At 33.9% G+C, this 17,785-nt stretch overlaps 1 protein-coding gene across 1 annotated transcript; it reads left to right on the top strand.

Moving 5' to 3' along the window:
- The first annotated feature begins 4,863 nt into the window (after positions 1-4,863).
- Positions 4,864-6,144, top strand: LOC131639169 (transcription factor MYB44-like). Its single transcript, XM_058909678.1, has one exon. The coding sequence runs from the start codon at positions 5,017-5,019 to the stop codon at positions 5,863-5,865; it is 849 nt and encodes a 282-aa protein (XP_058765661.1). The 5' UTR covers positions 4,864-5,016; the 3' UTR covers positions 5,866-6,144.
- Positions 6,145-17,785: the final 11,641 nt, after the last annotated feature.

Below are 17,785 nucleotides of genomic sequence, written 5' to 3'. Positions count from 1 at the left end.
AGGGAAATCGATTTCCCTGGGGCGAAATTCAAAAAATATAAGGAGGGAAGCATGACATCATTTTGGCACCAATTTTCTTTGATCATTTTTGTCATTTTACCAATTTTCCACCTCATCAAAATTAATTCCCTTCATTAAACCTTTTTTAACCCCATTTTACCATTTAAATACCATTTAAACACCAATTAAACACAAGTTAATTACCAAATGCAAAAAGACCAAACTACCACTACTCTTGCTCCCATCCTATAAATAGAGGTCTCTACTCCCTCATTTCTCAAGCTTTTGATAGCCAAAAAAGTTCTTGCAAATTCATTTCTCAAGCTTGGAGAGCCAAAAAATTGCTTGCAAATTCATTTCTCACCCTTTCCAAAACCCTCACCCAAAGTTCATTCTCATAGAATTAGTGAGATTCACATTGAATCTTACTAGTTTTGAACTAAGTCTCATACATTTCACTCTTTTCTTTGCTTGTTCATCTCCAATTGTGAAAGATCTACACACTTTATGCTTGTTCTTGAAGTTACTCCAACAATTTGGTTCAAGAATTGGTAAATTCCTAAACTCTAAGATGTAGATCTTTGTTGCTTGTGTTCAATGCATCTTTGATGCTATATTGGTCCTATTTGATGGTGATTTGGTGGAAAATTCGTGCTCCAATTGATATGTGATCATAAGGTGTTTGTATGTTTGCTTAAGTCAAGTTTTATGCTTCTTAATACTGATTTTTTTGAAAACTGCACTGAGGAAATCGATTTCCTCCTTAGGGAAATCGATTTCCATTCCGTTTCTACGCCAGATTTGAAAACTTGCACTAAGGAAATCGATTTCCTCCTTAGGCAAATCGATTTCCCCTGGGACAAAATGTGTTTTTTGCCTTTTTTATGCTTGTTTTGGCTTCCTTCTTCCTCCACTTCATTAATATCATTGGATCTAGGATGTTGATAAGTTTGAAATGACCAAATCCATAATATTAGATGAATGATATTAATGATAGTGTGAGTTGATTATCTTTTATGCATTTTATTCTTCTTCTCCTTCTTTTTTTCTTTTGATCGATGAAAGTCTTAACACCTTGAGAATTCTATGGATTCTTGGTAAAGACTAGATCGCTCCTTATTTTTCTTTTCGTGCTGTATTGCTTTCGGAGAGTGATCTACATATCGCTTCTCTCGCATGCATTAGCACATAAAGTTTTGACCGACCTCGTTGTAGGGTGATTTCTACATAAATCACTTGGCGATCTGCTTAACATAGCGCAATATTTCGTGTCCTGAATCATAAAAAGATCAAATATGGAAGAGAATTGTATGCGGTTGATTTAGGACTTATGGAGGTTTATCGTGTAGTCGCTATGATTTTATCAAGTTTCTGATAAATGTCCATTGAATTTAAATCCGAGAACATCCTTCACTCACCATCGATCTTTCTTACTAACTTTGATAACATACTTGACAAGTTTCAAGATGGTTATCTTTAACATCTAACAATTGACTTTAATTTCCGCAATTTATTATACCGCTCTTTATTTTTTGCTTTATGCTTTACTTTATCATTTCATCACGTTTATATTCCGCTATTTTCTCTTTGTCCATTTGGACACTATGTTTATGTTTCCGCTATTTTATTTTTGTCCACTTGGACCATACTTTACTTTTATGCTAAAACACTAATAAACAACAAAAATCTAAAAAACGCTTAAGGCTCTTTTTCGGACTATTGGTTACTATCCTGAGCATTTTGGAGATTCGGACTTATGGACTTAGTACCTCTGGACTCTTATTCCGTGATTACTCTGTTGTTATTCTGTCTGTCTGGCATTGGATTGTTGTCTGTTTATGTGTGCAGGTATTTCCTTGAAAGCCCTTGATGGTTAATTCCAAGGCATTGACATAAGGATTTTACCCGAAAACAGCCGTTACTCTGCCCGATTTCCGTCAGAATTTTAATGTGCTTAATGCAAAGTGGTGCTAAAGATAATAAGTTCATCTGGATCCCCAAGTGATAATGTTGGTTTAGTATTGATAGTCCAAAGGATGAGAAATCTACCTTGACTCATAATGTCAAGTGTTGGCTTCTTATTTCGGTTAGACCGTTCTTTTCCTTAGCTTTTATTTTACGCAATAGGATAGCCTCTTCATCTCCTCCCCTTCTTTAATTTTCAAAATCTTCTCTCTTTTTACAAAACCTTCTTATGTTTGCAACCTTTTCAAAACCTTTTCTTTAAAAATATCTTTTGCCCTTAGTGGCCTTTTTCTTCAAAAAAGTTTAGACACGACTAATTGTTGAAACGAGTGGCGATACCCCACGATTTTGAAATTGATTGATATAATGAGATCTTTTCCGCGTGAGAGAGCTAGTGGCATACTCGTTGATTTCTATCCGAGTTGAAGCCCTTCTTTCATTTGCGATGCAAAGAACTCGTTTGTTCTCATGCTCAAGATCAATGGCTGAGTATTTCTCTCCGACGATGATAAAGTGTTTATTCGTTTTTTAAAAAACGTTTTCCCTTTAAGCGGAACTACATTAGCTCTGACTTCTCCATTGCACCGAGGAGGTATGTAGGCACAAAGCTTAACGCTTTGCCGAGCTTATCTTAAAAATAAAACAAACTCTTTTTAGCACGCACGACACAAATTTTCAAAAAGGTTCCTGTGGAATACCACAGATATGAGGGGTGCTTAAAACCTTCCCCTTGTATAATCAACACCCGTACCTAAGATCTCTTCTTTTTGTTTTAAAAACAAACTTTGGGTTTTCTTCGTTCTTTTCCCCTTTCCTTTGGAAATAATAAAGCGCGGTGGCGACTTTCACTGAAATATCGAGTCGAGTCAATATAATGGCTTCGATCTCAGATTTTCCCCGCTACAGGACCTAATTGAGTTGTTGTGGTGATTAAAATCTGAAAAACTAGTTAAGTTTAGAATTCGCAAATTGAATCATAGTATAATCATCTTTCGTGAATTATACTAGTGGTATCGATTGAATACCTTTCGTATCATCATTAATTTAATTTGTGATATTTGTACATTTATTAAGTGTTTGTGTGGGTTAATTTCTATTCAATTATAACTCACTCTATTTCACTTTAAAATACTTCCATGCACATACTCTGAAAATCTTTTGATATTTAGTTTTCAAATAATAGGTTGATTTGTATTAAAAAGTCTATCCACCTCACCTCTCTATTTTATACTGTTTTCTTACATCATATTCTCATTCAACAAATATAACATTTTAAATACTTTATTAGATCTCTAACATTAGGGGCCATTAGATACATACTAAAAGATTGATTGACATGAAGAATAATCTCACGGAAAAATGATTACGGTACCTTGAAAAATACATAAAATTTTGGCCTAAGGAAACAACTAGGGATGGACAATTGTCGGTTTCGATTGGTATCAGGCCTAAAATTTAAATCCGACGTAAACTGCAATTTCATGTTAATGACCCAATTTCGACCGAAAAATTTTAATTTTCGTCAGATCCGGTTAAATCGGTTAAACGATTAAGTCGGGTGGGCTTTATCGGTTTTTAATATTTATTGGAAAAAACTCATTAAAATGACTAATTTTTTTTTTATTATAAAATTTCACATATTCAATTTTTAATTGTAAAAAAATAAAATAAAGTTTTAAATAATTAAAGAATAATTATTTTTATGTAATAATTTTTCTAATATTATTTACATTATTTTGGTTATTATCACACTATAAACTAAACAACATTCAAAATATTTTAGTGTATCGTTAAACTAAAAAAAATATAATAATCTAACATGTGAATTTTATTTTTATAATAAGTTAGTCTTATAATAATAAAAATAAATAAAATAAATATTAATTGAGTTCGGAGGATTCAGTTTTTAACAGATTCAAAATAATTATTCGAGCCCGATCGAACCAACGCTATAATATCCAAATTAAACAACTAAAGCAATCCGACATCCAATCCGACCCGATCCGATGGTAAAGAATAACTAACGGATCGATCGATTTAAATTGAGAGGATATAATTTGTCCCCTCCTAAAAATAACCGATGAGAAAGTGAAAGAGGACCGCCAAATAATAAAACAATAATACTAACATTTATCCCTTCGAATTTAATCTTTATTTATTTTAAAATTTATTGATTATAAATACGAACAAACTTCTTTATATAATATAAATAAATATTATTTTTATTTAATTCAGCGAACACATATGATCACATATGATCGTTAGTCATCTGCTCAAATTTAACCTTTATTAAATTTTAATTGATATTTTAATAAAATTTGAAGCCTATAATTTTGCATTTTAGAAGAATGGTTCATATTTTAATTATTTTTTTATATAAAAACATATATATTTAAAACTTTATATATATATATATATATATATATATATATATATATATATATATATATATATATATATATTCATAAGAAATAATCTTTATAAAATATTAATAAATATTGAAAATATTTTTAGTTGTTGAGATTCTCAACTTTAAAATTCATAATTTTATTAAAATAACATATATTTAATCTAAAAATAAAATATTTCCAATACACCGGATTATGGCGCATTATTGGCAAGTTTACCCATGGTTCTAATTGATGAACACTAACATATTTCAATCAAATTTAGTATATTATTATTATTATTATTATTATTATTATTATTATTATTATTAGACCTTAATTTAATGTATAAATATCTTACAGTTAATATGTGGGTTAGCTAAAGAAATAAAATTAAAAAAAAAAAAGTGATGAGTTGTGTAAAGAAGAGCAGCAAAGAATCGACGCGTGTTGAAATACAGCTGTATCGCAAAATCCCAAATCAACCGCTTCCCAGGAACAAGCGGTATCCACAGTCCCATGACCGATACGAAAATCCCCAAAAACCTAACCTCCCAAACCGTTTCCCCTCACCCACCCATAACCCTCACACATATAAACCAACGCAATTCCAACTTCTCTCTCACAACAACAAAATCTCAAACCCCAAAACCTTCTCCCAATAATGGATCGGATCAAAGGCCCATGGAGCCCCGAAGAAGACGACGCCCTAAAGAACCTCGTCGAGCGCCATGGCCCCCGTAACTGGTCCCTCATCAGCCGCGCTATCCCCGGCCGCTCCGGTAAATCCTGCCGCCTCCGCTGGTGTAATCAGCTTTCTCCTCAAGTTGAGCATCGCGCTTTTACACCTGAAGAAGATAGTCTCATCATCAGAGCACACGCCCAGGTCGGTAACAAATGGGCCACGATAGCACGGTTACTCTCTGGTAGAACCGATAACGCTATCAAAAACCACTGGAACTCAACTCTCAAGCGAAAGTGCTCGTCCTTCATGGCTTCCGACGATCCATCCTTCAATCCTCAACCGCTCAAACGCTCCGCCAGCGTCGGCGCGCCGGGGAGTCCGTCCGGTTCTGATTTAAGCGATTCCGGAAATCATATCTTCCGTCCTGTTCCCGTTCCGATTCCGGTTCGATTACCTGTCGAATCAACATCTGAACCAGAACCAGAGGAAGACGACGGTCCATTTACTTCGCTTTCGCTCTCGCTCTCTCTCCCAGGCTTGGATACATCAGATGCGGTGAACAATCACCGTCCTGCGGCGGTGGTTCCGACTAGTCCATCTCCTTCTCCGTTAAGTGCTGTAACGGCTTCTGTGGCGGCGAAGGTTTCGCAAGAAGTTGGAATCGGAGCGATGAATTTGAGTGGTGAATTCATGGCGGTTATGCAGGAGATGATAAAGAATGAAGTGAGGAGTTACATGGAAGAGCTTAATGGAATGTGTTTTCAGGGTGTGGATAGGCTCAGAAACGTTTCTGCTAAACCAATTGGGATTAACAGGGTTGATTCCTAATTTGGGTGATTAGAATTTAATTAGAGTATTTTAATTAATGTTAATGTTAACAAAAAAATGGGTTTGAAAAAAAGAAGAAAAGAGGAAGCTTTATTTTTTTCTTTCTTTTTTTAAGCAAATAATTTTGGCCAATGTACAGAGGAGAGAGTTAGTTGAGAAATGGAAGTTCATTTACTTGGCAATGGCAAATCTGTAATTTCTCTCTTGTTCGGTTTGGTTGGAAAAGAAAAAGAGGGTTTAGTTGGGAAAGAAAATGGAATATCCTCAAAAAATTTCTTATTTGAGTTTTATTAATTTTCTACTATTATCTGCAGAATGGTACAAGTATAATGTAAATAATCGTTATTATGGTTCAAATCCAAAAATAAGTCAGAAAAAGGAAATTGAAATTAAGTGAGTCATGAAAAAGGAAATTGGTGCGTTGTTTGGAATGGGGAGTGGTTTTTGTCAGTTATACATTTATGAACCTGAAAATTAGTTGATCAGTTACAGATCAGTTACAATATGGTCATATTTTGAATTTTTAGAATCGAGAAATTTTCCGCATAACCACTGGATAGTTGAGAGTTGAGACCGTTTTTTATGGTTTTTTTTCAAACCAATTTAACTGCAGTTATTTTTTTACAATAGCTGATCACACAATTAATAATATATATTTTTGGTTACACTTTATTTTTTTCGGTTACACAGTTAAGAATATTTTTAATAAACGAATTAAAACTTGCTGCATTTAATTTTAAGTAAAAATAAAAAAAATATTGATACATGTGTTAATTTAAATTTTCTGTGACTTTGTCTTTATGTGTAAATATTTAATTTAAATTAATTGATTGATGAAATTAATGTGTTTATTTGTATGCTAAAGTAGTTTTATTGATATATTTTTGGAGGAAAAAACAATACATTTTACGTTTTGGGAGTTAAGTAGGTTGATGTTTTACTACTATTGGGAAAAAGGACTAAGTTTTGTTATTATGTACATTTAACTAGTGTTACATTAGTTATTAATATGTAAATATAATCATTCCTTTTAAAAAAAGTAAATACAATCATCTTTATTTTTATAGTAAATAAAAAAATATAGACTTAAATATCAGTTCTAAATAATGTGAAGATGGAGAGTTTGGTTTATAAGTTAGTCTAAGAAGAGTATAATATCATTAATGTTAAAATTTATTTTTGGTCCCAATGTATTTGATGATTTTGGTCTCCGCTTTTAAAACATTTTGATCAATTCAACGTGTGTGTTTTAAGAGAGAACATACGCACATCAATTAAAATGAAGTAGAGTACCTTGAATTAGAATGGAGTGTATATATGGGGAACACCTTCAAAGAATGCATCAGAGATATATGGAGAGATATTGATCAAACGATTCCTATTCCTGATGGGGAGAAATAGTGTATTCAAATGCGAGTAATCTTCAATGTTCAAGATGTATTTGAGTATGTAACTCATGGATTTCAACTATTAGTGGAGAATGCTAAAGAAATTTAGAAATTGGCATTCAACGAAGCAAGGAAACAAGATTAAAATGCACTCTTTTAGATACACCAATGTGTTGAAGCAAAGGTGTTTGATAAAAAATTTCATGCTATAACATCGAAAAGAGCATTGGACATGCTTGAGAAATATTATGGTGGAAATTCAAAGGTCAAGAAGGTGGGCCTTCAATTTCTGAGAAAGCAATACGAAATGCTTGAGATGAAAGAAGTCGAATCAGTGTCAAACTTCTTCATAAGGGTGTAAGAATTAACCAATAAAATGAAGAATTTTAGAGAAACTTTGACAGAGCAAATGAAAGTTAAAAAGATACTTCGTAGTCTCACCCCTCAATATGATATGATAGTAATAGCAATTAAGAAAAACGAGGACATGATCATTATGAAAATGGAGGACTTGCAAGGTTCACTTGAAGCCAATTGAGACTAAATCAAAGAGAGACTGATAAATATTTTGAGCAAGCTTTGATCGTTCATTTAAAGAAAAGACCTTTTGAAGATATGAGGAAGAAATGGAAGTAGGGTAAAGGACAATATCATAAAGAAGCTTATCCATTTAGCAGAGAGAAGAAGAAGATTGAAGATAAACTTGAATCTCCCAAAGGATCATGAGGGTTTAATAGAAATCAAGGCAAGAAAAGGTTTCAAGACAAGAGAAAGATCCGATGTTTGAACTGTGAGAAGTATGGTCATTTTGCATTTGACTGTTGGTTTGGCAAGCGAAAGCAAACCAAAACTAGTGTAGAAGAAGCTAACATGACCCAAGATGACTCTGATTCAGATCCTATTATGATTATGGTAACAACTTGTGAAGGAGCTCAATAATCTTATGTGTGATACTTGGATTCAGGGTGTTTTAATCACATGACTAAACACAAGAACTATCTAAGTAATTTTGATTCAAGCAGAAAGACAAAATTGAGACGTGAAGATAGTAGAAGTTTGATACCAGAAGGCATGGACAAGATTGTCATACAAAGAAAGGGAGGCAAAACAGCATTGATCGGAGATGTATTATTTGTTCTTGGTATGCAATACAATCTCATACGCATTGGTCACCTTGTTGAGAAAGGATTCTCAGCAACCATGGAAGGCAAGGATGGTGCTGAAACCATCCTTGGAAAGGAATACAATTTAGAAGGATAGCTTTAATACCACAAACCTACATTGTCTCCATACATCAACTTCTATTGAAGAAAGATGGCTTTGGCACCAAAGGTATGGGCATCTAAATTTTAGAAGTCAAGGAAAATTGAATACTATGAAGTTAGTATAAGGATTGATTAAGATAGTGACACCAGATAAAGCATATCATATTTGCATGTTTGGGAAGAAAACAAGATTGCCTTTTGTGAATTATTTATCTTTAAGGGCCAAGCATGTATATAATGTAGTTTTATCTGACATTGGTTGTCCATTTGAAACCCTTTCTTGTGGAGGAAGTAAGTACTTCATATCATTTGTAGATGAATTTAGTAGGATGTTGATGGTGCATCTGATAAAGAATAAAGTGAAGCTTTAAACATGTTCAAGAGGGTTAAAGTTATAGCTGAGAAACAAAAATGGTGTGGTGAAATGGCATCTTGCTTGAAGTAACTCCTCCATATACAGATCAACATAATGGTGTGGTTGAAATAAGTAATAGAAGCTTGGTTGAAATGGCTAGGAGCATGCTGAAACAAAAGTCACTCCCTCATAAATTTTTGGGTGAAGCAGTGTCTATTACTACTTATGTTCTAAATAGATATCCCACCAAGATTCTAAGGAATCAGGTTCCAGAAAAAATCCTAGCATCACTCATCTCAAGGTATTTGCATCACTAAGCTATAGACATGTGCTAGATGAAAGAAGAAGCAAACTTGAAGACAAGAGTGAACCTTGTTAAGTGTCAAAATGTAGTTATTTTGTGTTTGTAAATAGTGGCACTTATCGATACTTTTTGTTAATACCGTTCGAATAATACCCCGTTTTGTGTATAAATACGTATACTTTGTGAATAGATGTATCTTCATATACTTTTATACTTTTTGATAGTTTTCTATTCATTTTGTAGGTATTGAGGCGTATTTGGAGCATGAGCAATAACGTGGCGAAGACACGGCTTCAAACGCGCGATTTTGAGCGGCGGAATCAATTCATTCGGCGAATAAAGCTCAAAACCAAATAATAATAAATCACCAATTTGGTTGATATGTTGTCATTGTTAGATAGAGCATGAAATAAGCTTTCCAACGCTTCGAACCGGGCGCAAATCGGAGTTACGGTTCTCAAGATATGGCCAAAACAAGATTTCGATTTTCTGTTGAGCGGGCTAAGCGGGCTTGACCGCGCTAAGCGCGGTCTGGGCGGTTTGGAAAGTCATTAAATAGGGAAAAATCACATTTTTTAGGGTTATGCTTTGGGGTATTTGTTCCCAAAGTCATCACAACCATTTTTGAGTAGGGAGAGCTTGAAAACAACATTGGAGCTGTCAAATGGATGATCCGGGGTTGAATCCTTCATCAATCGGAGCCGACAAACCGTGAGATTTTTGGGTTTTTCTTCTTTTCTTCTCTTTGTGGTTTCATTTGTGGGTTTTGTCTATATATACTTTGATCTCATGTATATCTGTCGCCCATGGCGTTGTATAAAGTTGCTTTACAATATAAACTTGTTGTTTTTCCTGATTTTTTACATCTTGATGTTTGGGTTATGTTTGGTGGGTTGTTTTGCATCTTGATGTTAGGGGTTTGTGTTTTTGTAGAGATAGACCTCACAAATCTTGATTAGGAGAGATAATCATTAGCTTCTTGATTGTAGAGATAGATGAAGAGTTAATGTTCACTTTGTGTTGGTTCGTAATGCTACCGGGTTGTTTGATTGGTGGAGAGATCGTCGATCGAGCAATATTTTAATTTAACACGGTAAGCTACCGTATGTTTGATTGGTGGAGAAATCGTCAACTAAGCATACAATAGAACTCGTGGAGGTGTTTGGACACGAATGCCGACAACGGGCAACACGTGAATGGTTTAAGGAGTATAGTAGACTGAGTGCAACTGGTCGATAAGTTTAAGTTTGTGAAGAGTAGATTATATGCAATACTTGATAGTTTCTTCTATTTGAAGAATGTATTCTTTTTGTGTTGATATTTACTTTTCCATTTCATATTTAAATTCATTCAAAACCAAACTCATAACTAAGAATCCGTCGAACGGCAGTTCAGTAGCACTAATCTCTGTGGACACGATAATTCCCGGATAAATATTTCCAAATCTTTTGTTGCTTGCCGCTATACCGCTTCAACAAAATGGCGCCGTTGCCGGGGATTGGTGTTTTTATTGAATTCGCATTGCGATAGTTTCTTTGTTTTTGAGTTTTGTGAATATCGTATATTTTGTGCATATTCTCATACTTATATATTTTCTTATATTGATACATGTTTATATTTTCATACTTATACATGTTTGTGTGTTTGATTTTGTTCCTCTATACTTTTGCTATTTAGCAAGGTGAAGTTGGCTAAACATATTGAACTCGGATAGTTCGTAAAATCTAAATCTTCACTTTTCAATTTGTTTGGCCAATTAAGGATTTTGTAAATATTGTGTTTTATGTATATTTGTGTTTTTGCACATACTTGTATATACTTTTGCTTTTGATTCGTTTGTTAAGTGTTTGGTCAGGTCGCTTTCTTTATGTTGCGTTTGAGGCGAAAGCATTGACGTGTTGCGAGGAAGTTTCTTACCATTCGCGAGACAATAAAAGGCGTCGAGCTAACGACGTAAAACAAGCGCTTGTTGGGAGGCACCCCAACGCTTTTATTTTTCTGTTTTTCTGTAAATGAGTAGTGTAGGTGGTAAGTGGAGGCTGCATTGGAAATTCTGGTTTTCTGGTTTTTCTGGTATAGCGCGCTTAGCGTGCTCACCGCGCTTAGCGCGGCCTGGGAGTTTTGTCCAGTGAACTCTTTTTAATGGTTCACTCGGCTCGCCTTTTTCCACTTCCACCAAGGCCTTATAGAGTAGTAATTATTAGTAATATGTTTTAATTCTTTTGTTGTTGTTTAGACTCAAATTTTGGCCCGATTACTTGGAATCGCATTTGGTAATTCTCCAATTTTGATTGATTCAACATGCCAATTGTGCGGTAATGATTGTTCGAATTTGTACATAGCAAGGTACTCGTTTATCGCTTTCTATAGCATAGCATGTTTATGAGACTTTTCATTTGTACGATTTTCATATTATTCATTCTTTTTGCATAACTTGCTCATGAATTGAATCACATTAGTTTCCCCTTTTTACCATAAATGTGAGGTGGCTTTCCATTGTATACATATGCGAGTGACCGACATTTCTTGTTTTAACTGGATATCATTATGTTTAATTTGTCGTTTGTATTGATTTTGTGAATGCACGAAAGTGATCAAGGCACTTGTTTGATTTTGAGCGCAACTACCATAGCCAAATATCAATTCACCTTGTGAGTGTGTGACCATTAGTGACCCCCTTTGAGCCTTTTTGTCAATATCCATATTGTTTTTGCTAAATTCTTGTCTATGAGCGTTTGATTTTCATTTGTGTATGGATGTTGATTCTTTGTTTTCTTGAACCCTCAACTATGATTTATAGTTTGAATTTTTACCTTGCCTTAGAAAGTAGGGAGTATTCTTATTATGATGATAGTTGTATTCAAGTTGGGGAGAGGATGTTTGCTTACTTATATTGTGGTTGGTGTGAGGTTGTGAAAAAAAAAAGAAAAAAAAACATGTGAAAAAGAAAGAAAAGAAAAAGAAAAAAAAGAGAAAAAAGTTTGAAAAAGAAAAGAACAAAAAGAGTAGAATAAGATTGTGTTAATAAGTATTGTGTTTGGTGTGAAAAATGTGGTTAAGGAAGAAGTTTGATTGAAATTCCTTTATTTGAAACTTTGTGGAAGTAATTACTCCCTTAGGTTTAGGCAAGTTTTTGTTTCGATTAGCTTTAGGAATTATCACTTGTTTGTTAACCGAGCCACATTACAACCTTTAAAGCCCTTGTGATTCGTGTCGTTGCATTTTCGATACTATTTTTGGATGAACGCATAATTTTGCCTATTGTTTGCAAGTTTGTCGGGTGTGTGTCAAAGTCCTCACCTTTTGGTGTTTTTCATCTACCGGTGAATTTTTGCTAGGCGTGATTCGTGATTGAGCTTGTTTTGTTTTAGAATGTTTTGTATGAATTTTGTACTTAGGATCTGTTTCATTTTCATGTTGTCGTTGTAGGATTGTGGTAAGTATTTACTTTGTTGGTACATTTTTGTTTGAACCGTACAATTGTTTCGTTTTTCTAAATCTTGTTGATTCTTGATTCTTTGATTTTTACTTTTGCGATTTGAGTGTTTGGCCTTGTTTGAGGACAAACAAATTCAAGTTGGGGAGAGTTGTTAAGTGTCAAAATGTAGTTATTTTGTGTTTGTAAATAGTGGCACTTATCGATACTTTTTGTTAATACCGTTCGAATAATACCCCGTTTTGTGTATAAATACGTATACTTTGTGAATAGATGTATCTTCATATACTTTTATACTTTTTGATAGTTTTCTATTCATTTTGTAGGTATTGAGGCGTATTTGGAGCATGAGCAATAACGTGGCGAAGACACGGCTTCAAACGCGCGATTTTGAGCGGCGGAATCAATTCATTCGGCGAATAAATCTCAAAACCAAATAATAATAAATCACCAATTTGGTTGATATGTTGTCATTGTTAGATAGAGCATGAAATAAGCTTTCCAACGCTTCGAACCGGGCGCAAATCGGAGTTACGGTTCTCAAGATATGGCCAAAACAAGATTTCGATTTTCTGTTGAGCGGGCTAAGCGGGCTTGACCGCGCTAAGCGCGGTCTGGGTGGTTTGGAAAGTCATTAAATAGGGAAAAATCACATTTTTTAGGGTTATGCTTTGGGGTATTTGTTCCCAAAGTCATCACAACCATTTTTGAGTAGGGAGAGCTTGAAAACAACATTGGAGCTGTCAAATGGATGATCCGGGGTTGAATCCTTCATCAATCGGAGCCGACAAACCGTGAGATTTTTGGGTTTTTCTTCTTTTCTTCTCTTTGTGGTTTCATTTGTGGGTTTTGTCTATATATACTTTGATCTCATGTATATCTGTCGCCCATGGCGTTGTATAAAGTTGCTTTACAATATAAACTTGTTGTTTTTCCTGATTTTTTACATCTTGATGTTTGGGTTATGTTTGGTGGGTTGTTTTGCATCTTGATGTTAGGGGTTTGTGTTTTTGTAGAGATAGACCTCACAAATCTTGATTAGGAGAGATAATCATTAGCTTCTTGATTGTAGAGATAGATGAAGAGTTAATGTTCACTTTGTGTTGGTTCGTAATGCTACCGGGTTGTTTGATTGGTGGAGAGATCGTCGATCGAGCAATATTTTAATTTAACACGGTAAGCTACCGTATGTTTGATTGGTGGAGAAATCGTCAACTAAGCATACAATAGAACTCGTGGAGGTGTTTGGACACGAATGCCGACAACGGGCAACACGTGAATGGTTTAAGGAGTATAGTAGACTGAGTGCAACTGGTCGATAAGTTTAAGTTTGTGAAGAGTAGATTATATGCAATACTTGATAGTTTCTTCTATTTGAAGAATGTATTCTTTTTGTGTTGATATTTACTTTTCCATTTCATATTTAAATTCATTCAAAACCAAACTCATAACTAAGAATCCGTCGAACGGCAGTTCAGTAGCACTAATCTCTGTGGACACGATAATTCCCGGATAAATATTTCCAAATCTTTTGTTGCTTGCCCTCTACTGCTCCAACAAACCTATGATCTTAGTTGGTTACCACCCAACTGGAGCATAAAGGTTATACAATCCAACCACTAATATATTGGTAATTGGCAGGGATTTAATTATAAAAGAAGCAAAATCATAGGATTAGAGCCAAAGTGAAGAAAGAACAAGAGTTATTTCAATGCAATTTGCCTTTAGTGATGAGAATATAGTCATAAATGAAGCTTAACTTGAAACAGTGGTGCCAAATCAAATTCAAAGACCAACTAGAAGCATACAGGTCTTTGCAAGATTTAATAATTGTGAAATTATATATGATAATGTAGTGGATGAGGAGGGAGAAATAATTCATTTTGCCATGTTAGTCGGTGCAAAACCATTGGAGTATCAGGATGCCATTAAAGAAAAGGTTTTGAAAGATGCAATTATGGATGAACTTAACTCAATTGAGAAGTGTGACACACGAAAATTGACTCATTTTCCAGGAGATACGAAACTAATATGTGTGTACTGGATTTTTAAGGTAAAACTGAATCCAAAAGGAGCTATGGTGAAGCATACTACAAGACTTGTGGAAACGAGTTTTCTTTACAGACAAGGCTTGGATTATTTTGAAGTATTTGTACCTGTAGCAATACACGGGACTATAAGAATGGTAATGGCCTTAACATGTAATAGAAGATGGACATTATCATTTATTGATGTAAAATTTGTGTTTCTGAATGGCCCTCCTGAAGATGTGTTATGTGTGTCACAACCTCTAGGTTTTGAAATTAAATGAATAGAGCATATGGTGCATAATCTATACAATGCTTTTATATGGTTTGAAGTAGGCACCAAGATCCTGGAACAAGAGGATTGATGCCTTCTTCATTAATCATGGTTTTAAAAGATGCTCAGTTAAACATTTTCTGTATGTCAAATACATGAAAGAAAAAGTAAATTTTTTGGTATATTTGTATGTTGATGATTTACTAATAACTAAAGAGTCTCAAAGTCAGATAGAAGAGCTTAAAAGTGCCATGAAATCAAACATTGAAATGGTAGATCTAGGGAGTTTATCCTACTTCATTGGGATGGAATTTATGTACAATGAAGATGGATTAATTTTGCATCAAGCCAAATATGCTACTAGCTGAAAAGATTCAACATGTTGGAATGCAATATTGTTGTGACTCCTGATGAAACAAGTCTGAAATTGGAAGGGCTGGACAATGAATAAAAGGTAGATGTCATTATGTATAAACAAATGATTGGATCACTAATATATATATATATATATATATATATATATATATATATATATATATATATATATATATATATATACATATATATATGTAATAGTAAACTAGATATCAACTTTGTTGTGGGAGTTCTAAGTTGATTCATGAATGATCCGAAGAAGTCCCATCTGCTAGCGGGTAAAATAGGGTTGAAATAAATCAAAGGTACTTTGAATAATGATGTATACTTTCCATATGGAAGCAAGGATAAAGTGATAGGATTTTCTGATTTAGATATGCGTGGTGATAGATTGGATAAGAGGAGTACCACAATTTATATTTATAAGTTTCAAGGAGCTCCAATCTTATGGATCTCTAAGAAGCAACCTGTTGTAGCTCTTTCTATCTATGCAGAGGAATACATAGTTGGATGTTTAACTGCTTGTCAAGCTGCTTGGATTGAATCAGTGTTATATGAACTTGGAGTAAATATTTAAAAAATGATCAATGGTATTCTTTACCTTTTTTTAGTGTGTCTTATTCAAAGTTTTAAAGTAGTTGGACCTTGATTTTAGTGAGTTTTTACTTTCGAAATTGTGTTTTCTCTAGATTTCAGGTAAAAAGAACGAACCATGTCAAAATGGAGCCAAAACTGAGCCAAATGTGTAAAGATTGCTTAAGATAATGGTCTCTAGTACAAAAATCAGAGCCTAGGTCAGACCATAATGACCGTTACTAGCCGTAATGGAACCTTAATACATAAAAATAAACAGCATTACCACCTTCCTGTAATGGCTATTATTGGCAGTAACAGGCATTACCACCTGCCATTAATGGTCGTTACTAGTAGTAGTGCACCAGAAGCCGACCTGAACTTTCCATTTTTACATCTGTTGTTTTTATGCCCCTTCAATTTTTGAGTGTTTCAGAAATTTCTCTTCATCACCAATGCCTCATTTACACGAATTTAAGTCATTCTTTATGAATTAAGGCCTCTATAAAGTTATAAAACATTGAGAAAAACACAGTCATTTTCTAAATATTAACCTACTTTTGTACTTTGTTATTTTTCTGTGTTTTTACATTTTGCAAGTGTTGTTGTTGTACCATTGTTGAAGTATCCTTGGAGCATCTTTTGTATCATAATACACTGCATTTTGGGTTTTTAATTCCAATTTTACTTTATGAATATGCTTGTGTTGCATGTTGTTGTATAAAATTTAATCACAATAATGTCTGAGTAGATCTTTTTAGGATTTAGGATCATGAAGAGTGTCCAATGATAGAACTCGTGTAGATTCTTAACAATATTTGTTACGAAAAAAATATATCACTTATTTTAGATTTTTGCTTTAAACGCACAATTTCTCTAAGAAAGTAGGAATGCCTTAGATATCGATCACATACTAAAAGGGAGTGAATTGGTATCTAAACTAGAATTACCAAACAGATGAGCTTGAGGACGACAAAAGTGTCTCAAACTCAATTGGGAAAGTTTCATGTTCAAATAGTTGTGGTTAGAAACAGATCCTAAACAAACAAACTATGTTGACAAAATTAGGTAGTGTGTTGGTTTAGAACACAATAACACGCTGACGAAAGTAAGTGTTATTCACTTCCTATTTTCTACAAATTACTTTTTTTCATAATAAATAAAGTTAAGAATTTGCATGAGATGTAAGTTCCTTTATGAATGTTTAATAACGAGAAACTTCCATTTGTTCTAATTTTTTGTTTTGAAAGATTAAGTTCACTATAAAAGTAGGAATGATTTAGGCATCAACTATATGCTAAAAGGGTATCGTTAATGCCCAACATAGAAATTTAGGACAGTTGAATCCGAGCCGACGAGAGTGTCTCAAAGTCAACTGAGAAAAGATCTGCCGATTTTAATAGTCGTGTTTTAAAAGGTTTCTAAACGAATGAGGTACACTGCAAAAACAGATAACTTGTTAGTGTAGAACACAGTAATGCGCTGACGAAAGTAGGCATTAGCAATAATTTCTATTTATTTCTACAAGTAATTTTCTCGTGATAAACTAGAATCAGAATTTGCACCAGTATATCTAGGACCGGAATCTTAGTCTCGGATCCCAATTTATAAACTGTAAAAAATCAATTTTAATTATTCTCAAAACAAACCAACCTAAACAATCGTCTTAGCTAAACACCAAAACAATATAACTCAGTAATTTGATTTTTGGTCTCTCTAAACGATATTTTTAATACTTTAATATTGTCGTACACTTGCAGTGTGTCAAGAACCAATAAAGCTTCTTATTGAGAATAAATTTTTTATAAACCTTGCAAAGAATCATGTCTCTCATGGTAGGTCCGAGCATATTAAAACAAGATTCCTCTATATAATGGAACAAGTGAACAAAGGGAAGTTATCTATGAGATATTGTCTAACTAA

This window comes from Vicia villosa, linkage group LG1 (assembly GCF_029867415.1).
Source record: "Vicia villosa cultivar HV-30 ecotype Madison, WI linkage group LG1, Vvil1.0, whole genome shotgun sequence".
Taxonomy (NCBI): Eukaryota; Viridiplantae; Streptophyta; class Magnoliopsida; order Fabales; family Fabaceae; genus Vicia; species Vicia villosa.
Note: the sequence above shows the minus strand (reverse complement) of the source record. Positions and strands in the feature narration are given on the sequence as shown.